At 40.4% G+C, this 26,607-nt stretch overlaps 2 protein-coding genes across 2 annotated transcripts; both read right to left on the reverse strand.

Moving 5' to 3' along the window:
* Positions 1-4,385: 4,385 nt before the first annotated feature.
* LOC306707689 (beta-1,4-galactosyltransferase galt-1-like) lies at positions 4,386-14,015 on the reverse strand. The gene is made up of 6 exons (XM_079175253.1): positions 13,886-14,015; positions 11,059-11,256; positions 6,385-7,020; positions 5,486-5,816; positions 5,211-5,386; positions 4,386-5,011 (listed from the first exon to the last, which is right to left on the reverse strand). Exons 3-6 carry the CDS (start codon positions 6,990-6,992, stop codon positions 4,792-4,794), a joined length of 1,335 nt encoding a protein of 444 aa, XP_079031379.1. The 5' UTR covers positions 6,993-7,020; positions 11,059-11,256; positions 13,886-14,015; the 3' UTR covers positions 4,386-4,791.
* Positions 14,016-15,810: 1,795 nt separating this feature from the next.
* Positions 15,811-21,498, reverse strand: LOC306706852 (uncharacterized protein). Its single transcript, XM_079174084.1, has 5 exons — positions 21,464-21,498; positions 18,666-19,298; positions 17,985-18,315; positions 17,692-17,864; positions 15,811-17,511 (listed from the first exon to the last, which is right to left on the reverse strand). The coding sequence occupies exons 2-5, from the start codon at positions 19,268-19,270 to the stop codon at positions 17,295-17,297; spliced, it is 1,326 nt and encodes a 441-aa protein (XP_079030210.1). The 5' UTR covers positions 19,271-19,298; positions 21,464-21,498; the 3' UTR covers positions 15,811-17,294.
* Between the last annotated feature and the right edge of the window lie 5,109 nt (positions 21,499-26,607).

Consider the following 26,607-nt stretch of genomic DNA (forward strand, 5'->3'; position numbering starts at 1 on the left):
AACACATTTTGTATTATTGCATTTAACAACGCCATTAACATAATTTGTATTTCATCAGCCTCTACAGTCTGAAAAGTTTACAAAACCTGTCAAACAAATGTAAAACATCCTGAGATGTAGTGGAGTAGTGTTTAGTGGCGGATTGAAAACCACCTCTAACAGACCTAGGGTCTGCGTCAGAGTGAATACGTTTGATTTTCACACGCGCATGGATCTCATTTGCACTCTTGGATTTTGACAGTGATTTGCCTTCATATTTAGCCTATATATAACTTAAAATGCAGGCAAAAAAAATAGGCAAAAAACACTATAAACTCTATTATGTTTACCATTGTGTTTGGTGTGTTAGCATGCATGCATGCACATGCTTATTAGAACTAAACACAAATGGACTAAATTTGACCCGTCGGCGCTATATGAGCAGTCTAGGGATCACAAACATAACTGCAACTCACCCAGAGGGGAACATGGATGTCTGTTCCTAATTTCAAAGCAATCAATCCATTGATGGTTGAGACATTCCACTAAAAATCTAACAGGTCAACCGTAACCGTAAATAACTGGAGTGAGGTCTGACATGAGGCTGCTTTACTGGATCATTCAAAAGGGTAATAAGTACACTATAGAGCTTGCTGTGGCCACATATGTAGTCCGGGAATAGAATGATGGGGAAAGGCCTTCTTTGTTTGGCATCATATCCAAGGTTACTGTCATCTAGCACAGAGAGCAAACAGGATGCGTCATGAAATGGAATGCAAATGGTGTCTCTCAGCAAAGCAGTGATGAGTGGGAATGAAACTGAATCGACAGCAAATTTTGCTAAACAGTCAAATGTTTGTACTATAAAAGGGAACAAAATTGTTTTGTCAAAGGGCGAGCATTTTCACTTCTCCTGGCTGATTAGACCTCTGCGGTTGAAGTTGGGAACGGCTACGCTGCTGGACATTACAGAAGGTCACCAGACTCCATGCACCAATAAGAATTACATCGGTATAATATGTCCCATCCTGGCAGGTGCGACAAAGCTAACAGGAGAGTGAGGAAGAAGATTCTCCAGAGGAACTCTAATCTTTCAATAAAGTGAAATCCCATGTGTGGTTATACAAGGTCAATTTATTATCCTTGTTCAGACCATGGGGCCTTTAAAGTAATACATACTGTAAACAGATTAATAGGGTATCCTTGCTGCAAAATTTTTCCTTAAGACTCGCTAATAACCTTGACCACAAAAGGTAACGCATCCTGTATGTAGTGTCACAAATCGGGCGGCACGGCCATGACAATAGAGGGAGACGCACACAACCAAGCCAATTCACTTTGATGTATTCATTTAGAGTCAACATAAGAGGAAAGCTTAAACTAATAGGGACGTGTGGGGTCAGTAAGTACAGCAGAAGTAGGTGAGTACATGAGTTGAAAAGTGCGAATGCAATGTCATATGGTGCAGAAACGCAAACCAGAGGGTCAACCCCAAAAAAACAAACGCATGTCTCAGGAAGGAGAGAGAACCAGCAACTGAGCTCCAAAAGGGTTTTTAAGAGAGTGAACCGGCACACAGGGCCCATGTGTTGCTGATGAGCCCAGGAGTTGCCAGTGGACTGATGACCCTATGCCACACCCACCTCCAAAAAGCTGCAAGGAAAGCAGCAACACAAACCAAGTAACCTGAGAGACAAAACCCAGGGCAAAAACTACACAAAGAAAACCTGGCGATATTAGGCTTTGTAGAGATGAGCCAGTCCTGTGCAGAATAGGCTCTTTTCACAGCAGCCATTTTGAAACGTCAATGCAGGGTGAACACAGGTGTAATGGATAAAATAAAAAATGGTCCAGCCAAAAAAAAAAGAAAAATCCAGCCATTACAGGAAGGCAGAATGCGCAATACCAGGGCCCGGACCACCTTAATGGAACAGGGCCATATTGATATTAATTACACCTGTGTTTATCTGCACTGACATGTCCAAATGGCTGCTGTGAAAAGGGCCTATCAATCACCGGCGATCGCCGCACAATGCATGCCGGGTTAGATTTGTGTCCGACTTGATCCCTACTTGCTCTGACGTCATGCCCACGTGTCAACGATAACCTCAAGAGAGCAAGGCTGCATGACCCAAAGCATGATGGGAAACATCTGGCTGTTGCTGGATCAAAGAAGTGATTCTTTGAAGGCTGCTGAAAACTGTCTGACTTGACTGCAGTCTTTTTTCACCGCGCCCTGCTGCTGCCACCTGCTCTCGTCCACTTTCCAGCCAAGGCGCAGTTCATCTCGAACAAACCTATTTCTAAATTTTACTGAATTGATGGTAATACATGCAAAGTCTTCTTGCGCTTGTCTTTTCTGCTACTATGAGGAGATATTTCCCATTTCCCTTAATTGTGACTAATACATTGGAAATATTCACCTGCAAAAAAAAAAAATAATAATAAAAATAAATAAATAATAATAATTAAAAGTTAGACTTGATAATAGAAATATCCCCATAGTCGAAATTATGAGATAGAAAGTCGAAATTATGAGATAGAAAGTCATAGTTATGAGATAGAAAGTCATAATTATGAGATACTTAAACACACAGTCAGAAAACGGGGGCGGAAAGCTGACCTTGGCCTTTCTTCCTAAACAGAGACACACGTGAGAGATCAGCTGAGGCATACCTTCGTTTGGTAAGGATTTAAAACTTGACAAACAGCTAAAACAAGATTCAAGTCGGCTGCATGTTTTTAACTGGGGGAGGATTCTATGTTCCAGTATAGCAAGTTATTAAACAAATACACTAGAGGAGCCAAGCACTGTTTTGCCCAGACTTATTGGATTGTAGTGTGCTTTAACTCGCCTCGTCATTTTATGTGGCCCGCGAATCTACCAGCAAAAAAAAAAAGCATAATAATAATACAAATTAAAAGTTAGACTTGATGATGAAAATATCCCCATAGTCGAAATTATGAGATAGAAAGTCGAAATTATGAGATAGAAAGTCATAGTTATGAGATAGAAAGTCATAGTTATGAGATACTTAAACAGTCATAGAAGCAGCTCTTTGGCTGGTTACCCTGTTTGACATGGAAATGTATTGTGAGTACATTGAAGACTACTTTAAACGTGGCTTTACAACAGATGAAATACTTCACGTGGGATTGTGCAAACCGAACATGTTGGGCAAGAGGGAAACTTGCCCAACAAGTGCCTTGTGCAAGTGCAACCAATTCTTAAACACTATAGGAAGCATACACATTGATTGATCTTAGAAAGAGTAAAAATCAATGATGAAAAATCAATGTGCGTTTGAGTGTAAGGATGCTGTTCATATGGTGGGACAAAGCCTAAGATAACGAGGAGAGGAGAGCTTCCCAAAATAAATAACTAGGCCATGTATGGCGATTAGAACAGCTCACTTTTGCAGTATGAAAATTGTATTGTTGGGGTGTTCTTTCAGTTTTATTGTAGACTGTGGACATATTTTAGAAGGATACCAATATAACAGTAGGCACTTGAAAGTAACATGGTACATTTACTCAAGTACAGCACTTAAGTTGTAAGTTAAATGAATAATTATACAGGATTGAGTACACCAGATAAGAGGAAAAAGGAAAAAGAAAACCTGCAGGAGACTGTCTAATAGAAGTTCAGTATAGTGGCCAGATTAGGCTCATTGCTAGAAGTTCAAAGAGGAGTGAAAAGAAGTCACGCTCTCAGTTTGTCGGTTATTACACACACATATTTTGGTCCGCACTGGAATATTAGTCAACACTTTTTCAATCATTCATGTTCTCCCAAATTTTGTATTAACTTTGATAATCACCTGACATCCATTAGGTTCAAAATGTTGGTGTGTCTGATACCACCGTGACGAAGTACAGCCTCACAAAGCTGCTTGCCTCGGTAGGGGACTCCAAGTCTCGCTTGCATGTGCATGCACGAAAGAACAAGTGAAATGTTGAGCAAAAACGTTTTGATGAAGTGTGCGTGCTCATAAGGTGTGAGAGGGTGTGAGAAGTGCCAGAATCTGAATTTGAAAAAACAAGGAAGTAGAGGCAGGGGGAGGGTGATTGCAACTGGTCACAACCAGTTAGTCACACTCATTGTACATGAACATTTTTCTAAAGTTGGGCATTCTTGAAATATTTACAACGGAGCAGCATTCAATTCAGTGAAGCTCATAGCAGTAGCACCGGCAGTATGGTGGCCCTTCAGTGTAAAAAGGACGACATTTTGGAAAACAATGGTAGTGACATGTCCACCACTGGCGAGGGTCACATTCAACCCGTTCAGCATGTGTGGTGGAAAAACTATTCATTAGTACAGAGTGTGTCCTATAATACTGAAACAAGAAACATTGAGAGAAGAAGTTTGTCTTTAAAGTATTTATTCTCTGCGCAGAGAAGGCTTCACCGTCATACTGACTGCAACACAGTCCGCAGAGATTGAGCAAAGTGTCTCTCTTGCTTATAAACATCAGGTATTTACATTATCACAATTGATCAGCAGTTTCAAGTTTCCCATTGATCCCTTCAGTTATCCACTTCATCTTCTGAGCCTTGTCACACAAAGTCATGTGTCTTTATTACCTTTGATTATCCCTGGGAATCTTCACACCTAAACATTCTCTGGATGCAACCCCCATTTGGGTACTTCCCCTTATCAAAGCAAAGACAGAGATATCCCATATGGTCCTGTTACCACTCTCTTAGGTACACAATCATATGTCACACATATAGTTAGTGAGTAAGGCACATTAACTAAATCACAGTATACATTTGCTATCACACATGTCGGTCTGTCCATCCCTTCCATCAGCTCTGCCCCAGCCCAGCTCTCCTCAGCGCCTTGTCCACACTGGGAATCAGTTTTTCTTGGAAGTCCCACAGTCGTTTGTCCTCATTGAGCTGCTCCAGCGTCAACGACTTCCGCAGGGCCACGCGAACATGAATAATCCGACAAACGTCCATTGGAACCTTGAACTGTTGTCCAGAATTCTTGATCACTTCATGCACTGAAGTCCAGTCCACCAACCTGTGGTGCACAGACACATAACAGTCTTTGAGGAAGCTTTCCTTTCAACCAGGATAACCACATATGTATTGGGACTCTGGCATGTTGTATGAGATGTCACTGCTCAACGTGATTGTACTGTATTTGAACATGTTTAACTATGACATAAAAACTTTACCTAATATAGTGTTTTATAAAAAGGAGCTACTTTTCAGCCTACCTCGGCTTAACTATCATCTTGTGCGGGTGGTATATCTTTCTGTCGGGGTCCTCCCTGTAGATGTGCTCAAGAATATTAATGCCCGGCACCCCGTTCCATCGAGGCAGGTGAAACCTCCCACTTGGCTCAAAGTGGTTCTTGGGGAAGATATGGTTCTCAATGAGGTACACTCCTGTCTACATGAATACAGCATGGAAGATGGAAAGACAATACAAATATTAAATCAACATCAAATATAATCTTAAGGTTTTGCTAATCAACCAGGATTACCCTACATTTGGATGCTGTTGTTGGAGCATCTCCATCAGAGACATCAGGTTGTTGTGTTTGTACGGCATTATAATCTCATCGATGTCGTTCAACAGGACGTAGCGTGAGCGGTCCATGGATCTGTAAATGCACTCATTAAGCGTGGTCAACTGAGCGAAGTAGTGCACGTCCCCCCCGCTCTCTGAGAAGAGCCAGCCGTGAGATGGATTCAGGTGCTGGTCGATGGGCCAGGGCACCATCTCCACGAAGCCCTCCTGGCTGTAGCTCTGCAGCAGGCGGTCGAGGTCTGGGCCGCAGCTGGTGTTGTAGATCACCACCCTGTTCACACCCAGTAACCTGGCACAAGGAAACATGGTAAATGATTGGTTTACCCAAAGTTAGAAAAAAGAAAACACCCCCAGAGCTACTACACAAGCATGGCTAAAAAAAACAACAGCAGAATATGTTCCTGGAAATACTGGCTGCTTTAAATGTACTTTTAAAGAGCATCACAAATAATATCATTGGTTATAACGACTTAAGATTGAGACGGACATTTTAGGTTTTGTTTGGGTCGAGGAGGAAACTTGACGGATATATGGATAGCTCAAAACCCAGACAAGTAAAACTGAAACTATCTGGAGGGCTAGATAACACTTTAAGTTAGCATATGTGACAGCAGCACACTGTATGTCAGACTCATGCAATGTTTGGTTCACTTAGAACTAGTTATGTGTTAGTTAGAATTAGTTGAAACTTGACTTTTTGGAAATACGACAGCCCTACTCGGCAGCAACAGGAACAGAAACACCTGTATGATGCGATGACACTGCAACAGTACCTTTGCAAAGCTGATAATATCCTGTTTGTTTTGAAAAGTTGATTCAGCTCATTTTTAACTTTGTGCTGTTGTTGGTGTGCTTACCTGTACATCTCCAGGGTCTGTGCAAACTGAAGCACGTTGTTGTAGTCTCCAAACAGGTTTGAGATGCAGACTGTGAAGTTAAACTGCAACTTTTCCTCCTCCTTCCCTTTGGTTTTCTGGTTTCTTATAGGAAGCCAGGTCTGGTTAAAGACCCTCTCTCCGCCTGGCTGAGTCAGGAGACTGACATGTGTAGCGTCGCAGTTTTGAGGAATCCGACACATTACATCCGTAGTGACGTAGGGAAAACCATAGTTGTCCGAGTGTTGTAAAATTGTTGCTGGAGTTGTATTTGATAACTCGCTTACACAGCAGAAAACACAGTGAAGGGGTTGGATGGAGTCTCTCTTAAATATTCCAATGATGCGTACATCAAAGCCATTCACTCTCTGGTCCATGTAGGCCGACACCAGTAAGTGCTTGGTGTTGTTGAGGGGGGTGATGGTCCGCTCAGAGAGCCGCAAGGGGCAAGCCAAGTTCCCACGCGGCTGTGGGACGGCCCTGTACATCCTGGGTGTTCTGGGTATTCTCACAGTGATACAGAGGATGAAGATGAAGGTAGCAATGAAGAGGAAGTATAACTTCCCTTTGAGATATTTTGGCTTGTCCATCCAGCCCCAGACGACACAGATTCCCAACCTGAGGCAGAATTAGGAATACGAGTTCAGAAGACACATTTGTCGTGACTGAAATATGCTTAACAACTGTGAATGTGATCAGTGCAGAGAGGTTCACATCTTTGTCAACCTGTTTTCTCATAATGTTCGTGTTTTTGTTACCAGAGAGATGTTGATTAAAGTGTTTATCTTTTTACATTTCAAAAAGTCTACTTTCGTCATTCAGGCTGATTCTGCTATTTAGCCAATATAACTTACAATGTGGCAAAAAAATGGGCAAAAACCACTATAAACACTATTATGTTTACCATCTTAGTTTGGTGTGTTAGCATGCATGCATGCACATGCTTATTAGAACTAAACACAAATGGGCTAATTGACCCGTCTATGGCGCTATATGAACAGTCTAGGGATCGCAAACATAACTGCAACTCGCCCAGAGGGGAACATGGATGTCTGTTCCTACTTTCAAAGCAATCAATCCATTGATGGTTGAGACATTCCACTAAAAATCAAACATGTCAACCGTAACAGTTGTTGAAATATTTAATTCTGGACCTCGAGCCATGCCGCTGCTTTGGGGAAAAAATAACTGGAGTGAGGTCTAACATGAGGCTGCTTTACTGGATCATTCAAAAGGGTAATAAGTACACTATAGAGCTTGTTGTGGCCACATATCCGTTTAGAGTTTCTATAGGCATATCATCATTAATCTTACTCAGATGACCATCACTCTCTTCCTTAAATCTTTTCCAGTTGGCTTTCCCCAAAACCCATTTTCCACCCCTGTCTACTTCCGTTACTGCTGTATGAATATATATTTTACAGAATATTGGGTAGTGATCACTGCCTATGGCTTCTTCATGATACGCTTTCCAGTCACACACTGCGGCAATGTTATGAGAAACTAGTGTTAGGTCTAGTACAGACTCCTTTCCTGTATTGATATGAATCCTTGTTTTACTTGCATCATTTAAGCAGACTAAATTGCTTTCATCTAACCGTTCTTCTGTGGCTTGTACCATTGCCATCAGTTATTGTGTTATAATAATGTGTTATGTGCATTGAAGTCCCCACACCATACTATACTTGCCCTTCTATTTCTTCCAATTTGCTTAATTCTATTTTCAAACATGGATTATAATAATTCACTACCACAAATTCCTTCCTTTCAACCCACACTTCCACTACCACATACTCCATGTATTGCCCTATACCCAGTACTCTATGTTTTATAAAAGTAACACATATCAAGATGATGTACTGCTGCTTTGACGATTATTTGAATATTCAACCAGCAGTTGTGTTTATCACCCCTGTGAAAGTCACCAGCTTCTCCTTCTCTGCCCATCCCCTGATTTTATCATTCCTTTCTGCCTCCACTGTCATGTGCGACTAAGCTCCTCGGACTGCTTCTCCTGCCTCACCAACTTAACTGCTTCTGCATAAGTTACTTTTCCTTTAACTCTTGTTTGTTGGACTTCCACCTCTCGTCTCATTGCTACACAACCCCAATATGCAATGCAGCGTTTCCCTCCACAGTTGCAGCACTGGACTCTCTCCACACTTTCTATATTCATGTTCTCCTCCACACCTGGCACACCTTCTCTTTCCTTTGTACACTTTTGCCACATGCCCAAATTCGTGGCAGTTGAAAGATCTCATGGGTTTAGGAGTATATTCCCTTACATTGCATTTACCAAATCCAAAATATAGTTCCCTTGGAATGTCTTTTACATCAAACTCTACCAGAATTGTTCCAGTTTCCTTTTGTTCTACTCCCCTCGTCATTTCTCTTATGACTTGTGCTCCAATTATTTGTATCAGTATCACTAGTATTTTCACCTTCGGCTCTAAAATTTCTTCTTTGTCCTCAGTTTCACCCAAACCTGTTTCATTCTTTCTCGTTCTTTCGACATGCCAACTTCTTCCCTACTTTCCACTCACTCTCCTTTCCACGTCTTGTCTCTTCCTCACCTCCATGCTATCACTATATCCTTCTCTCCCTGCCATCCTGACCGGCAAGGAATACGTGAAAGAATACCGTTACGGACATATACAGGCCGTCGATCGATATTCTCGCAGAGTATTCCCACAGCCAAGTCCAGATGTCTGCAAATCCAAAGTCAAATTTAAACCTAAATGTTTGCCAAAAGCAATTACAGATGTCACATACAACCAAGTGCCACCCGGGAAGGCCAATCGGATCCACTCAACTCCACAAAGTCATGAGAAAAAGTCCAATCAACCAGTGTAGGAGCCATTAGTTAGATCTGGGTATTATAAATGTATATTGGGAGCCTACCTCAGGTTGACTACATGTGACAGTGTGGAGTATTGTGGCAGGTAATTAATATCTGGGGCAAAGGTGCAACTAACAGGTAATGAGGCATGTGTAACGGGGAGATCGCACGGCTTTTACCGCAAGCCAGACACACCAGAGGGAGACCAGGAAGAGAAGTGCTATGCTATTGTATAATCATTAATCATCTGTAAACATTAAACCTCACCCAAAAGTGTGATAAACCTGAAATCTCTTTGTTGTAGGGAGTAAGTAACAGGACCTCCTGCCGCACCCAGCCGAGTGGCTAGTTGCTGGAATCCGTCACTACAACCAGAATAACTGAAAACACCTTCTTCCTCAGTCTGGTTAATATGTTTTTTTCTGTGGTGCTTCTTCTAGATGGCCTCCCTTTGCCAACTTCTCCCTGAACAGCATAAAGATGTCTTCCCGTTTCTCCTACATCCCAACTATGCTGCCGTTCCTTAATGTTTCTTTTGATTATTGATTTAACTTCTGCTTTGCTGAGTAAAACGTCTGTCTTGTGCTGCCTTTCTAAAGCTTGTTTTGCTCATTTACCTGCTCCCTTTATATTTTCTCAGTTTGTGCTGGACATATTGTCACTTGACCAATCCAGACGTTTTTCTACAGATCTTATCCGGCTGAGATCAGCAGACATTGTAATCTTTGCCAAACATGTTGCACAAGAGGGAAGGGGGGACACTTGCTATTTACAGATAAGTTATGACATGTTTTCATAAGAAAGAGCAACCAAACCTTAAGAGCACAAACGCTAGGAAGCATACACACGGATTGATCTTAGACTGAGTAAAAATCAATAATGAAAAATCAATGTGCGCTTAAGGATACTGTTCATATGTTGGGACAAAGCCGAAGATAACACATGGGGAGAGCTTCCCAAAATAAATAATAACTAGGCCATGTGGACATTAGAAGAGCTCACTTTTGCAGTATTAAGTAACGTATTGTTGTGGTGTTCTTTCATTGTAGACTGGACAGATTTTTAGAAGGATAACAACATAATAGTATGCAGTGGAAAGTGACAAGGTTTACTCAAGTACAGCACTTAAGTTGTATTTTGAGGTAGCATTTTATGCTACTTTATGCTTCTACTCCACTACATTACGGAGAGAAGTATTGTACTTTATTACATTTATTTAAGAGCTAAAGCTAGTTGTCACTTTTCAAATTAAAATTTGATAGAGAAAAGATATGATCAGTCTATAAAATATGATCCATTGTAACAGATGTAAACAACCAAAGGTATATGAAGTAGTTACAATGGCATGTTAAAGTATCACTTTTAATACATAAATAATTATGATCCAGTAAGCCATGTAGCCACTCTGCATTGTTTTACTTTGAGTACATTTTATTGCCAATGCTTCAGTCAGCTTTTGCAGGACTTGTACTGTTTTGCGTATTATTTGTGTATTAGTAAATGATGCATCTTTTCCTTGTCACTGTCACACGAGACTATAAACTGAAAAAGGTGCATTTCCAACAAGATAATCTGAAGATACATTTGCAGGGAATTAAAACACAAACAGCAAACATTTATAAACAGTGATTTATAAACCGCACTCTACGTGTTATAATGTTCTGTTCTAATTGTATTTTAAGACTGGAAAAGGAGCCTATCGGAATATCGCAGCGTTTTACAGTGACTATAGAGAGAGGAAGATATGGAAAGTACGTTTGTAGCCAAAACTATATTGATGTTAATGCTAATATGAGGGACGTTATGAAAATACTCACCAAAAAAAAAGTGAAGCTTAGTCTTCCTGTCGTAGGAGGATAGCAGCTGAAGACACCCGTGTCGTTACGTGGAGTCTTTCACTGCGGATGATCTCACCGCTTCTCGCGTGTAAGTGGACTCAGCTGTGTTGAGTGTGCGACTGATACATTCTTTACGGTAATGCAATGGAGCAGACCTGTTGGACTTTCGAATAAAGTCTCACAAGAAGAAATCACAGCAATACTTATATTATTCCGTGAAATTAACTAAATAGAATCAAAATAAAGTTTCATATGTAAAGTATTACATATTCGCCCACTCTAAAGCTACCGCAAATCCCTATTAGGATACTCCCGGTCTGGATTTCAAAGTAAAACATCGCGTTTGGTTTAGGTTTAGGTTTTTTAAAATTAAGGAACAGAACAGTAATTTATGAGCCCATTGTTTGGACTAAGTAATATTAAGAATACAATCAAAAATAATATAAATTAACAAATTTTACTGTGTACTTTTATAATAATCCGATGTTTAAATTTCCAGGGACCGAGACTAAAAAACCTAAAAAACCTTTCTTCCATAATGAGTCGGATATATATGGAAACCCAGCAAAGGAAAAAAAAAAATCCACCCAAAAAAAAATGAAAATAAAAAATATCCACCCAAAAAATAAATGATATATATAGCCACCCAGAAAAAAAAAAAGATTATGTTTTTTTTTTTTTTTTTTTCTTTGTAGCCAGAAAAAAGTAAAAACAAAAAAAAAAGAGATTATGATGTTTTTTTTTTTTTTGCTAGCAAAAGAGATTAGAAGTGCGCATGCTCTTCAGTGACGATCGTCACAGGTAACTTCATCCCCTCGCCAGTCTTTCCATGAAAACGACATGCAATTCTACATATTAATACTTATAATGATATATAACATCTAACATTTACAGAAGTCACCAGTAATAGTTACCTTGTGTAGAATTGCATGTCGTATTTTTTCCGGCAAAAAAAAGACATCATAATAAAACATAATTTTTTTTTCTGGGTGGATATATATATAATTTGTTTTGGGTGGATTTTATTTTTTTTGGGTGGATTTTTTATTTTATTTTGCTGGCGGAAATGGATACAGATATAATTTGACTAAGTACTTCCTGAAACGATCTGCACAAGTACTATGAAGTACTTTTGCTGGATACTTTTTAAATAATCCAAGGTCAAATTCCCCTCCAGAGAACAGGATTCAGCCCTTTTCTTCTAACTTTGATGTGGGATAAAAACCCTTTCTTCCATAATGAAACTAATATTTTTGGACTAAGTACTTATTAGACTACTTGCTAAAATAGGCTATGAACTACTTTTAATGTCTCCTTCTTCCAAGAATCCAATGTCAAAGTCCCTTCAAGAATAGGCCATTTCGTCAAACAATCTTACACTCCGACCACAGGTGCGGCTTGTTTGACCACACAAACCCTTGACTTTGTAGTTTCTGCAGGTGCAACCCTCTCGTGCCCTCTTCTCTGTCCCTTTATCACAATCTCCTATATGGGTGTGACCAACTGTGTGCACACTCTGTGGTAAGTAGCCCAGCCTTTCACGTGGTAATCAAATAACACTGCAAGCATGTCATACAAACCAACGCACTATTAAAGGCAATACAAGCTGTGACATTAGGCCACTTCACTGTGTTCGGCTCGTTAATTATCAACCTGTGGTGTGTCAACACTGACAATACTTACAAGTATCAATTGAAATATAAGTTTTTGTATATAATACATTAGTTACTGTCAAAACCCGGACTGCAGCCAACTCTTTATTGCTCGGGGGCAAATGTATTGTTGCAGAGACTAATTACAACAACTACAACAACTACAAAAATAAAGTAAACATGTATATTAAAAGTAATATAAGTGTTGTTTTTGTTTTGTTAATGGTATAACATAGCAAACAATAAATGAATTGGTAATCATGCCACTCAAAAGCCACATAAGCTGCTGCATTATAATCAGTGGAGGAAAGTTACTAAGTACAGCATTTACTCAAGAAATGTGTTTAATTTTAAGGGTTCTTGTACTTCACTTGAGTATTTCCATTTCTAGGCTACTTTATACTTCTACTCCTCTACGTCTCAAAGGCATATGTTGTAAATTTCTCTCTGCATTTATTTAATAACTTAAGTATATTTACAAATTAATATTATTATAAATTATAAATATAACCAACTCATAAATGATGATGTAATATTATAGATAAAACTACCCGTATCTACAAGTTTATACTGTTATTAAAATGAGCTCCACCTTAGCTGCAACACTAAAGTGATTTATACATTTATGCATCAAATGTTATAGTCCAATAATACAATATATCCTGTATACCATGCTGTAGTGGGCCATTTTGTATTATGAGTACTGTTTCTTTTTGGTACTTTAGGTATATTTTGATGTTGTTGTACTGTTCCTTAAGTACAAAATGTCCACATGTTCCTCGGACTGGAATGACACATTTGCTCAGAAATCATCAGCCAATCACTGTTTAGTCTCTTTTCTTATACTCTCACATCCTTTTGGCTTCATTTTTAATTTGATAGAGCAATTGAATAGAAAATACACCTAATAGATTTCAGATAACAGTTACGAGTATAAGACAAACACTGTAACCTATAGGATCACTGGAGCTATATCAAAGCAGAGATCAGTTTTACAGATGTGGTAAGAAAGTGGAAAAATATTAAAAAGTAAGATACAGAAAGGTAGAGAAACTATATGACATGAAGTTCATACTCAAACATCTAGCAGCAACAGTCTAGAGTTTCATCTAACCAACACAGACCAATACGTAACAGATCATTCCTTGTCTCACCCCAGCTTGATGACTTTATCCAAATTATTTGTTAAGTGTTGGATCGTCGATGTTCCCATCTCTCTTGAAGTCCTAAAGCGACGCAGTGAATTGATGAGTTTGATGAACCTCATCCTGGTTTGAACTCTTTATCCCTCAGTCAGAAATACAGTATCTCGCTGATTTCCTTTGGAAATTGAAGTGCTACCAGTGTACTCTCCTCTGAGATAAATATACAGGTTCCACATTGCTTGGTAACACCCATGCAAATATATCTGCAGCATTTGTTGACAGAGAGATGATAGTGCATGGCGTTGAATGTGACTTTTGATGTGAGGGGATCAGGGAAACGTTCCTCCTTCAGTAAAACTCTGCTCGTGACACTATATATAGCTATATATATATATATAGCTATATATATAGGCTGTTTGTTATAGTATGTTTATGTTCATTATAACTTTTTCTTTTCAATATGATTCCAAGACTGTATTGCACTTATATTGTTGTATGTACTCCCCAGTTTATGTTGATGATGATGGTTAGCATTGGTAGCTGTAGTGATAGTCACTAGTAGCCAGTTATATTCTGATAATAGTTGTAATTAGGAGTAATATTTTTTTTAAAGAGTTCAATTCCTTTTCCACCAGCAGATGTCACCACAGAGTGAACATTGCCAATCATTCTCTCTTGCTGCTTTGAGTTTGTTGTACTCTCATCATGCCAGATGTCACTTTATATGTTATCAACACAGAAATAGGGCGTCTCAATGAACATGATCCTTCTGCCTTTGTCTTTATGGCATCTGTGACCCTTTTGAAAAGCCCTCTCGTATCTCTTGAAAAGAAAAAGCCAGTGTAAAAAGGCTTCTTAAATGGATAGGTGAGAAGCAAAAAAAATAGGAGGGGAGCCATTGAATGCAAAAGAAATGAGAACGATTCTGGATTGCATTTCAAGCTTTTCCTCAGGCAGCGACAAGAGGTTCATGCTGAGTGTTGTGTGTCAACTCGAGTGAAAGCAAGCAGTAACGCAACATGTAGGTACATTATAATCATTAAACCATAAATACAAGAGTTGTATACTTATAATACTAGTAAAGAGTACTAAACACATGCTCTCATAATACTGGTGAACCACATAATAATCAGCAGGTTGCTTACTGAGTGAGCGGAGACTGCACCAACAGACTTAACAAACTGGTTAAGAAGGCCGGCTCCATCATTGGACACTTAAAAAACTACTATCCATATTGGATAACCCGGACCACCCTCTCCACCACCTACTGCAGGGACAGCGGAGCACTTTCTCCAACAGACTCATCTGAGAAGCATATTACTGGAATTCTTTTACCATGAATATATACAATGGAGCTGCCCTTCTTTTGATAGTCCTCTGTCACCTAAATCTGCTGTGGGACTTTGTTTGTTGCCCCATTGCCATTATATTAGTCAGGTGAGGGCAGCAAAACAAAACCACGATTCGGCATATTGACTGAAAGTCAACCACCACGCTAGTTTCTCGGGCTGTGTTTAAAGTGAAATGCAAATGTTAGGCCAAATCCCAATGTCCCCCCTTACGGACTCACGGACTTTGAGGCGCGCTCCCGCGAAGTCCGTGAGGGTTTAGGGCTGTCTCGTTGTCAAATCATCGAGTGTTTGAGGGCTCTCTCGCAGACATTTTGAGCCCTTAATGAACCCTTTCCCTTTAGCCTAAGGGAATTACCCACAAATCATTGCAATGTGACGTTAAACACGGGGTAACCAGTGGATGCATGGAGACGTAAAAAAAAAAAAGGTAAACAAAGAGGTCGGCTCACGTGCGTTCAGCCTGGAATATTATATTTACACAGAAACATTAAGGGTTAAAGATGGAACAAAAAATAAACATGAAATCAGAGAATATTTATTTATTTATTCATCAAATATTAGATTTTGTCATTGAAGCTGTTTTGACAAAAACGAGTAAATAGATTATATGAAATTACTTCTCATCTTGTGAGTAAAGATCCTGGAAGACGTTCAAATCAGGGAGTACAAAGTATAAAATAAATACACACAATTATACATCATATTTGTTGTCGTTTTTATGGTAACGTGATATGTTGCAGCAAAGTGCTGTCCCATTCCCATTTACACCATCTCAAGCCCTCACAGCCTCTCACACTCAACCACTTACCTGGTGACGTCAGTGAGTCCTTGAGGGTTCAGGGTTTGAGGGTTTAGGGGGGACATTGGGATTTGGCCTCAGTGTAGGAACATTTGCTAAGTAGCACTAACAACAAAGTACAGCAGAGGCCAATGGGAATGTCATTAGTAATGCAGGTGTTTGTCCTGAAACCTTTTTTTGGAAAAAATATAATTATGACCTGATGATGCCTCTAAAGGACAACTCAGGGGATGACCATGGGATAAATGGTCTAGGAGCCATGAATGTCTCTTCAAAATACGGTGCCAAGCCACCTCGTAGATGTTGAAGTATTTCACAAGGTAAATGAATGCATTGGTGGTGCTAGAGGAAAAGTCAGGTGCTCACCAACTTCATCGGAATTCAACTTCATTTCCTGCAAAACGAGTCAACCAACTGTCTCCACCGGTTGTGCAAGAAACATTCTCTCGTGATGGTGTGTTGTTAGTAGTAGCCTACGGGCCACAGTGCGATTCTTATTAGCTTTATTTCTACCTGGCATATTCTGTCATTACAGAACTGAGAGAAATGTATTTTATTGATTTGTGTATGTTTTTCAAATGTGGATAGTGAAAAGTATAAATTTAATAATTCAACTGGGCACTCACATATTTGTCTGTTAGATATGAAGCTGCAAGGAGCCAGGAGACAGTTAGCTTAGCTTAGCATAACGACTGGGAACAGAGGGATACAGCTAGCCTGGTCAGCTATTTTTGGTTTAACAGGGGGTTATGAGCCAGATGTGTTACACTGGAAACTATTCTGATAGAACAAACTTTAGACTTAGAGCATAATTGTCTGTAGATCACTAACACCTCACCTGGTAATATTTCTATATGTATACTGATAAACTAACTGTCCTGTTGTTTTATCAGTAGTTTAATTGGATGTGTTTTTCAATTTTATTTTGTTTTTAAAAAATGGCACTGAGAATTCACTATATTTTAAATTTAAGGTTTTCCCATCGAACAAACCCACCGGTTGGGAACAAGATGTTCAAGTATCACATAACAGTGTATTTATACAATAAATGTTCAGACTTTCTTGTCCTGACTTAAATCTGTAAGATTGTTGCATGCACTCTTGTTGAGCATGAGAGAGTTCGGTGTTGCAAAATTATCAGTTTGAACATAGAGGCAGAAACCACAAGATGGAGATAAAGTCACATTCACACAATGCACTCTGCTGCCACAGTTCTTCACATGTCCATGTAAGTGGCTGTCTATCTGCTGCCTCATCTCTGCCTCTCTCAAGTCAGCAGCCCCGCTCTCCTCAGCACCGTATTCACTCTGGGGATCAGTTTTGCTGTAAAGTTCCTCAATCGGGTGTCCACTTGGAGCTGGTCCAGCGGCCGTTCTGTCGGGGTACTGATTGGGGAGTGAATGATCCGACACACGTCTGGTGGAACCTTAAACGTTTGTCCAAAAATACTGAGCACTTCGTGTACTGAGGTCTGCTGCACCATCCTGTAACACACAACATTCACACAACCACACTTTCAATGAGCATCAATTAAGTACTGCTACTGATTTACCTTTACTACTTTTAAACAGTTTATCTCACAATATATGTAGTACCATTTTGTGTGTGAGCCTTGAGAATAGAAAATAAAATTATTTTGGTAATAGTCTGAGAAGTCAGTCTACCTTGGCCGAACTATCATCTTGTGGGGGTGGTATACATTTCTGTCAGGCTCCTCCTTGTAGATGCGCTCCAGGATATTAATGCCTGGCACCCCTCTCCATATAGGCACGGGACCCCATTTAGGCTCATAGGGTTTCTTGGGAAATATATGGTTCTCAATGAGGAATACTCCCTTCTGCAGAATATGAGTTTGGCAGGTGCAGCATGGAGGTGGGAAAGACAGTACAACATAAATGATAAATAGGTTTTCAGTAAAATGTTCAGTCAAAATTTCATTCTGAAAGAATTACCCTACATTTGGATGCTGTTGTTGGAGCATCTCCATCAGAGACATCAGGTTGTTGTGTTTGTACGGCATTATAATCTCATCGATGTCGTTCAACAGGACGTAGCGTGAGCGGTCCATGGATCTGTAAATGCACTCATTAAGCGTGGTCAACTGACCGTAGTAGTGCACGTCCCCCCCGCTCTTTGAGAAGAGCCAGCTGTGAGATGGATTCAGGTGCTGGTCGATGGGCCAGGGCACCATCTCCACGAAGCCCTCCTGGCTGTAGCTCTGCAGCAGGCGGTCGAGGTCTGGGCCGCAGCTGGTGTTGTAGATCACCACCCTGTTCACACCCAGTAACCTGGCACAAGGAAACATGGTAAATGATTGGTTTACCCAAAGTTAGAAAAAAGAAAACACCCCCAGAGCTACTACACAAGCATGGCTAAAAAAAACAACAGCAAAATATGTTCCTGCAAATACTGGCTGCTGGAGATTTTGAAATGTACTTTTATAGAGCATCACAAATAATATCATTGGTTATAACGACATATGAAATACGACAGCCCTACTCGGCAGCAACAGGAACAGAAACACCTGTATGATGCGATGACACTGCAACAGTACCTTTGCAAAGCTGATAATATCCTGTTTGTTTTGAAAAGTTGATTCAGCTCATTTTTAACTTTGTGCTGTTGTTGGTGTGCTTACCTGTACATCTCCAGGGTCTGTGCAAACTGAAGCACGTTGTTGAAGCCTCCAAACAGGTTTGAGATGCAGACTGTGAAGTTAAACTGCAACTTTTCCTCCTCCTTCCCTTTGGTTTTCTGGTTTCTTATAGGAAGCCAGGTCTGGTTAAAGACCCTCTCTCCGCCTGGCTGAGTCAGGAGACTGACATGTGTAGCGTTGCAGTTTTGAGGAATCCGACACATTACATCCGTAGTGACGTAGGGAAAACCAAAGTTGTCCGAGTGTTGTAAAATTGTTGCTGGAGTTGTATTTGATAACTGGCCTGGACAGCAGAAAACACAGTAAAGGGGTTGGATGGAGTCTCTCTTAAATATTCCAATGATGCGAACATCAAAGCCATTCACTCTCTGGTCCATGTAGGCCGACACCAGTAAGTGTTTGGTGTTGTTGAGGGGGGTGATGGTCCGCTCAGAGATCTGCAAGGGGCAAGCCATGTTCAGAGCCCCACGCATCTGTCGGACGACCCAGTCCATCCTGGGTATTCTCACAGCGATACAGAGGATGAAGATGAGGGTAGCAATGATGAGGAAGTAGAACTTCCCTCTCATTTTTTTTGGCTTGTTCATCCAGCCCCAGGCGACACAGTTTCCCAACCTGAGGCAGAATTAGGAATACGAGTTCAGAAGACACATTTGAGGAACATTACTGCAATGAGACTATGAATTCCTCTTTGTAAGAATACAAGAACAGCATTATATTGAAAGGTGTCAACCTTCATTTAAATAAACAAGAGGACAGAAACTACAAGTACAAGGAAGTCCAATAGGAGTTATTACTGAGTTTTGAGGATTGTATAGGTGAACCTACTGTGACTGTTAAGACTTGACTTAGTAGTAACACAGAGTGAATTTGTGCATTGTGAGTCTTGAAATAACAAATAGGAGACATAAACCTAAACCCCTGTTCTAAGACTTGACTAACAACTGACACTTAGAGACTTAAGATCAATGAAATTAAACTTATGCAAATGCAATAACATTCTGCTACCAAATTCACAACCCACACTCTTTATTTTGTCCACAGTAAGCCTAAACTCTTATCTTGCAGATCCACCACACTGTGTTACTTTAAATTAAATATTTCATTTATAAAGCGAACGCTGCTCTTCCTTCCCAGCAACAGTCAAAAGACGTCTGAGGTACCAGGCTCTGTAATTACAACATTAAGTTTGTCATAGTTTTACAACCGGGCATGTTATCTGTTGTTATCTCTATCTAAACTTCAAACTTGTTTTACCAGATTTGCATGTTTGGTGCAACAACAGCTCTTTGTCAAAGGTGACTGCAAAATGCTACACACGCAGTGGTGTATGATGGTGCCTCACCAGCCTGATGAACATGAAAATAGTGACGATTCACTATCTTGCTTTATCAAAATAACTACGACAACTGCAACAAAATTGTCCATATATCATCATATAGCTCTCCAAATAAGAGCCTTTTTAAACTGCAGCATCTTCTGGAGCTGACGCTGAAAAGTGCCCAAGAGTGGACGTTCAACCTAAATTACCTCTATCCATCACATTTGGTGTTACTAAATATATTTTGTATTATTTATTAACCACATAAAAAGATCAATATCAACAAATTCCATCTCTCAGTACTTCTCTTCTTGTCTGTTGCACTCAGCCCAAAGCCAATTCATTTCTAATGAAGATGTAAATCACATCATTCATTTCGGTTTTCATTTAAAAAATGTTGTATAAAAAAAGCTGGGCATTGCAGTTTTAGCAAACTTTATTCAAACACGATTATGTTATTTGTAAGGCACTATTTTCAGCAGCGGAATTTAGTCCCCAACATGTTTTTACAGTTCAAAAGGAGAACCCAAATGCAGGTTAAAGGGAAAAAAGGTGAGCTTTAATAATAAAAAGCTGATTCCAAAAGACTCACACAGGCAAGCAATACAACTTAAGGAGCATGCTGAGACAAATACCTGTACAAGTGAAGAAACAAAAGCTAAAATGAGAAACCAACATAGGCAAGAATACTTACAATGGACACAACCAACCAAAGCAGCAGACCTTGTTCCAGGAAGCAGGTTTAGTGAAAACTCTGAGTTAATTAACCCTGAGATGTCGGAAACTCTGTGTTTTCAGCTCCAGCGGAGGTCCTCCCCGATCCGCACGCGCACACCTCCACCAGAGGATGTGGTGGAGATGCAGCAGTCGCTCAGCAGTCCCCCCCCCCCCCTCCCCTGACAACTGGAAACTATGATGCTGATGTGGCCCACAGTGAAAATGAGTTTGACACCCCTGCCCTACAGCCTCAAGCAACATTATTTATTTTTAAAAAGGTTCAGTTTCCTTCCTCATTTTATACTTTGAAGTCAAACATTTTTGGCTTAATCTATCCTCTCCTTATACATCCATGATAATGAAGTGTGTACCCTTGCTAATAAAGACATATTCTAAGACAACATATTAATTGAATAGCGTAAACAACGAGCAGAGTACTCTGGCAGACCTAAAAGAGGGATGTAACGTGAGTACGCCATTAAACCATCGGGTGAGGATGCTCCTCTTACATAAACCTGAAACCCTGATGCAGGTTAACTGTTTAGGATGCTGTACCGAATACACAAAATATATAGATAAATAAAACTTAAGCAACACGTTATGACAAATTGGCAAGACATTATTCTGCGCGTCAGAAAGTCTGTATTTAAACGTGCAATTTGGATTTGCTTCAGGGTGAAATCAATGCTTTTTTGGTGGGTATTACTGACCTTTACATGAATAAAAAAATAGTATAACTTACTGAAAAGCTGAGTTTTGTCTCTCTTCCTCAGAGCAGTTGACAGGAAAAAGGTAAGGGCAGAAATGAAAGCGACCACGTGTAGGTGCTGTGCTCCTCTTCTCTTGTTTATCCCTTTCAGGGCGTTGCCGGATAAAACAGGTTATGTCACGGGGCATGGTGGAGGACTCAAGCGCAGACCAGGCAGAGTAGCGTGTAGACGTTGTTTTAATGAGCAATTCAAAACCAACAGCAGACTTACAGGCACAATGGGGCATCCACGGAAGAGACAAGGGAAGAGGGGAGGAAATCCAGCAGGACAGGAAACAGGGCAGGCAGACAGGGAAACCAGTAACAAGACAAGCCGAACGGGCGGGTAGACATTGCAAGAATCTGGCCAGGAATGGCCAGGAGTAACACAGACACACAGAACACAGAGGCAAAGCCTAATCGTGACAGGTTATGCAAAACCCCACGAATTATATTTTGTGTAGACAGTACAGTAGAAAATACAGTAGAAATAAAAACAGTAGAAATAAAAATAATACTCCATTACAAGCAATAAACCTGAGTTGAAAATGGTAGTCAAGTTCTTGTACTTTGTATAATGTATTGTAATATGTATAAAATAATATTCTTATAGATGCCTGAATGTGTAAGCATTTAAATGTTGGTAATTCTTTTCATCATCTGCATTATTGTTTAACCTAACAATGCTTTAGATGTGATTTTTAGCATGTTTTGTGAGTAAAATCATATTCTCTTTAAAAGCAGCCTACTGTAGCACTGCAACTGCAGCATGAAATGCTAGCCTAATACTTTAAAATTGAACTTAAGTCCCAAAAACCTGTAGCCAAACATATCACACAATAACCCACTTAGGTCAATGGGAACTCATTTGAGTCAGATGGCTTGTGTGGAAAAATGATAGTAATTTAGGTTAAGTTATGGTTTCAGTATACTTCTTGGCTGCATGCAACTTGCAGCCTGCCTGGCAAGCCAATAAGTGCTGAAACAAAATCTATTCAGCGGCCTCATTAGGGTCCAGGCAGCTTATTAAAAGTGAATTGCAGTATGAAAGCAGCTTTGTACATGTTAGCTGGTCGTCCAGCCCAGTGGTTCTCAAACTTCTTTCAGTGATGTACCCCCTGTGAAATATTTTTACAGCCAAGTACCCCCTGACCAGCGCAAAGCATTTTTGGTTGAAAAAAAGATCATCAGTGTCTGATTTATTAAACTGTTGTGGAGAATTTAAGAATTAAAAGCATTATTTAGTAGAATTTATAGCACCCCTAGTGGTGAATAAAATTGTCACAATGATGAGAATGTAAATTATGTTAAGAGTCAAAATATATTTACTTATGGAATGTAATATAGGTTTACAGGATGTTTACTTATAGAAGATATGTTTGCAATAAGTTTACTTGTAGGAGTCTTTTAACATAATCATTGGAAGTGTTGAACCAAAGTACAGTCACATAGTTATGGGGGTTCTGAGCCATGAGGAAGAGACATCAAAGGGGACACAGAGGTGCTGGACAAATGGCCAAGGAAGGAGGAGGAGAACCGGAGACAACTGAAGTGAAGCAGACTGCCATAAAATAACAGAGAGGACTCCTGGGTAAACACCATGCGGCCGCAGGACAGAGGGCAGGTCAGAGGTGATGTCAGAGGTGATGTCACAAGGGGTCCAGCCATTGAGATGAGCAGTGGATCGATGAAGGAGGCGTCAGAGCGATTGGAAGCCAATCACTGACCCCCAGAAGACGGCCTTTGTGTTTTACGACAGATTTCGGACACTTTCCGACCATCAAAGGACATGAAAGGACTGTTTGCGAGGACGTGCGCCGGGCCATGGTAGTTCGCTTTGCAGGATCCGACTTGGTCGGGCCTGTGAGGGGAGTTGCACGTGGTCTCTGCTCTCGAGATGCATACTATCGATAGTGTATTATAGATTATAATTGTCATCATCAGTTTACAGTCGTCATTGTTTAATTAAATACTGTTTTGAATTTGGACCGGATCGAGTTACTTTATGATGCGCCTGCGCAGAAAGAAGTAAACACAGCAGCGGCCTTGCGCTTCCTCCACCAGTTTCAGCCTCAACACTGTCAACACTGAAGATCATTGTTTAGGACAGGGGTCGGCAACCTTTACCATCCAAAGAGACATTTTGCCCTATTTTCCACCAAATAAAATTCGTCTGGAGCTGCAAAAGCTATTTCATGTCACAGTTTATAAAGTTTTATATATAGTTATATTATATATCCAAAAACTATAGTTTGTTGTATTTATGAAATTATAGAACAAGAATAAAGACACTTGTTGACATTTTATTGCTATTTTACGTGTTCTAACAATATCAAACTCTTATGAAGAGGAGAGTTTGCTGCAGCAGTTGAGGAATCGATCTTTTTCGCTCATCTCCAGCGTGATACTTTCAGCAAATGCTGTGTGTTTGTTCTGGAAGCTCAACATTACATTTTTTGTTGTTTGCAAATTTCTCGCCACATATCAAGCATACAGGTAAGCCAGCATCGGTCGCAGTGAAAGCAAATGAATACGTCCACGCAGAACAAAACTCTCTATTTTCCTCCGTGACTTTTCTCTTTTTGGATTTATCCATTGATAGTTTACCGAGGGCGGGGGTCTGCAGATCATGATCAGGCAGCTGCAGGGAAAGGCGCTAAACAGCGAAGCTAAGGTGCAAGTGGCGGATCGCGTAGCGCGGCCGTTTTCAAATATTTTACTATTTTGCTCGACAGAGTTCGAATCCAGGTTGATGCGATCTTTCCATAAATATATTTTCCTCAATGTATTTCTTCATACGTGGCTGTGATGTAGTGCTACACTTATACAATCGTAATCCCCGCAGTATATATGAGATGTGGCTTTTAGATCCCCAGCGATATGTTTGTGAATGTGTGACGAATCTGGAGGCAGAAAACAGCTGCTGCTGTTACGCGAACACAACACATGCACGGAAGGAAACCAGTAGTAGGTTTGAAAACCAGTAGGACCGTCACCCACTGCATTCCCAGTGTACGTGAATAGTCACGTGATATTTATTATATAACTATTTTGTAATATAACTATTTATTATATAACTATTTTGTAACTATTTTGTATTTTGTAAGGATTTTTGAATGGATGCTAATTTTAAATCAATTTAAAAAAAGATCTCACGTAGCCTACCTCCTGGAGTGCCTTCACGTACCCCCAGGGGTACGCGTACCCCCATTTGAGAACCACTGGTCTAGCCTATTGAGACGATTAAACACTACTTTGTCATGTGCAAAATCAGTTGAGCGATGATCCCACCTGCTGAGAGAAATAAGTAAACTGTTCAGATAGTAAAGCTGTGCCGATAGCAGGTGTAGAAATATGCTAAAAATATATAGAGGCTTTGAACTTATACAACCTCCAATACAACCTCGCCTACTTTTGTACCTAGACTACAAGATAATTATGTTTGCTTAAAGAGGATTGCGACTTCAAGTAGGACAGATAGCAAACAGCAACATGACAACCAATTTGGCACAGGCTTCAATACCCACGTTCCATGGCACAGATCCAAAAGAGAAGTTTTCGATTTAAATGTATACAAGGAATATGGGGTCTACATGGATATCGTAGGCCAAGCTAGGAACATACCAAATGAGTTCAAATGAGTGGATGAAATTGCATCAGGCTTTGAATCTCTTTTTTTCCGTGGATAACTGTGAATACAAATGTAAACCGAATCAATCTGCTCCATTTCAACGCCCAGCGCATGGTTATTTACACCCGTGCCGCACAGCAGGTAGAAGCCGACTCTCTGATGACATATCAGAATCGTATGGCTCTAGACATGATATTGGCAGAAAGAGGAGGTGTGTGCGCTATGTTTGGTGATCAGTGCTGCACCGTCATTCCAAACAATACTGCACCAGATGGCTCCGTAACAAAGGCGCTTAACGGCCTAAGGACATTAGCCCAGGAGATGCGCGAACAGAACGGAGGCCAGCATGAGTGGACTAACTGGTTAGACAACCTACTGGGTAAATGGAAAACACTTCCGCGTTCATCTCATTGGTCTCTGTAATAGCTTTATTGGCTTGGTGTGGTTGTTGCTGGCTTCCCTGTATGTGTACACTCGCAGAAAGGTGCATCACCACTGCACTATCAAAAGAGGGATCGGTTCCCAGACAAATGCTTCTCATACATTGCCAACAATTGTATCAACCTCTGACACAACAAGACCCAGACCGATACTTTGACTTACACTCTGTCGGAGACTATGTGGACGCTGAAGAAGGGGAATGCGAGGCCTCCAGCCGCTAGATTATCAAGATGTGGCTGCCCCAACCGATGAACAAATAAAAATGCGCTAACTGTTTAAACATTTCTACGTGTCAAAATAATTGTACTATGTGCTCCTTCGCTCTGTTTACACGCTTACATTGCAGATTACCTACTGATATAGCAATTTAGAATTCACACTGTTAAAAACAGTGTGAAAAGAGGGATTGTAGAAATATGCTAAAAATATATAGAGGCATCGAACTTATAATAATTATGTATGTGCTCAATTGCAATAGTGTTGCGTGGTCATTGAGCAAAGGTTTCAAGCGCTCCGGGCGAGGCACTTTTGCGCTCCCCGTACAAAGAGGAAGCTCTGACTCACAGGTGGTTTAGCTTGAATTTATAACTGGTTGTGTTGTGAAACGGGTAAGTCCGTTGGATATTGTGTAGCAACAAATGGACGCAGGACCGACACCTTGAGAATTCCATCAGCAGGCAGACTCCCACATGCAGGAAGACTCCCACACACACACAGTGGCTCCGACCCTGGCGTGTGTGTGTGTGTGTGCGAAGATGATGCGTCCCTGTGCTGGACGAGGTCAAATGCTCATTGGAGAGTATAAGGAAAGAGGGAAATGTTAGAACAGGGCTCACAACCACTGAGAGGAGAGATACGTATACCGAGCCCTGACTTTGTGTCTGTTGCTAGGGATACTTAATCAATTCTGGTGTTCTGTGAAACCATAGATCTACGCATTATATATTCTGATGCTTGACTTAATAAATTGTTAATACTTATAGATCGTCTGTCATCTGTTGTTCATCAAAGTAATTCCAATTCAAAAGATCTGCGCGGGGTCCTTCTGGAGGTGTAGCCTTTTGGA

Source organism: Pholis gunnellus (assembly GCF_910591455.1).
Source record: "Pholis gunnellus genome assembly, chromosome: 15".
NCBI lineage: Eukaryota > Metazoa > Chordata > Actinopteri > Perciformes > Pholidae > Pholis > Pholis gunnellus.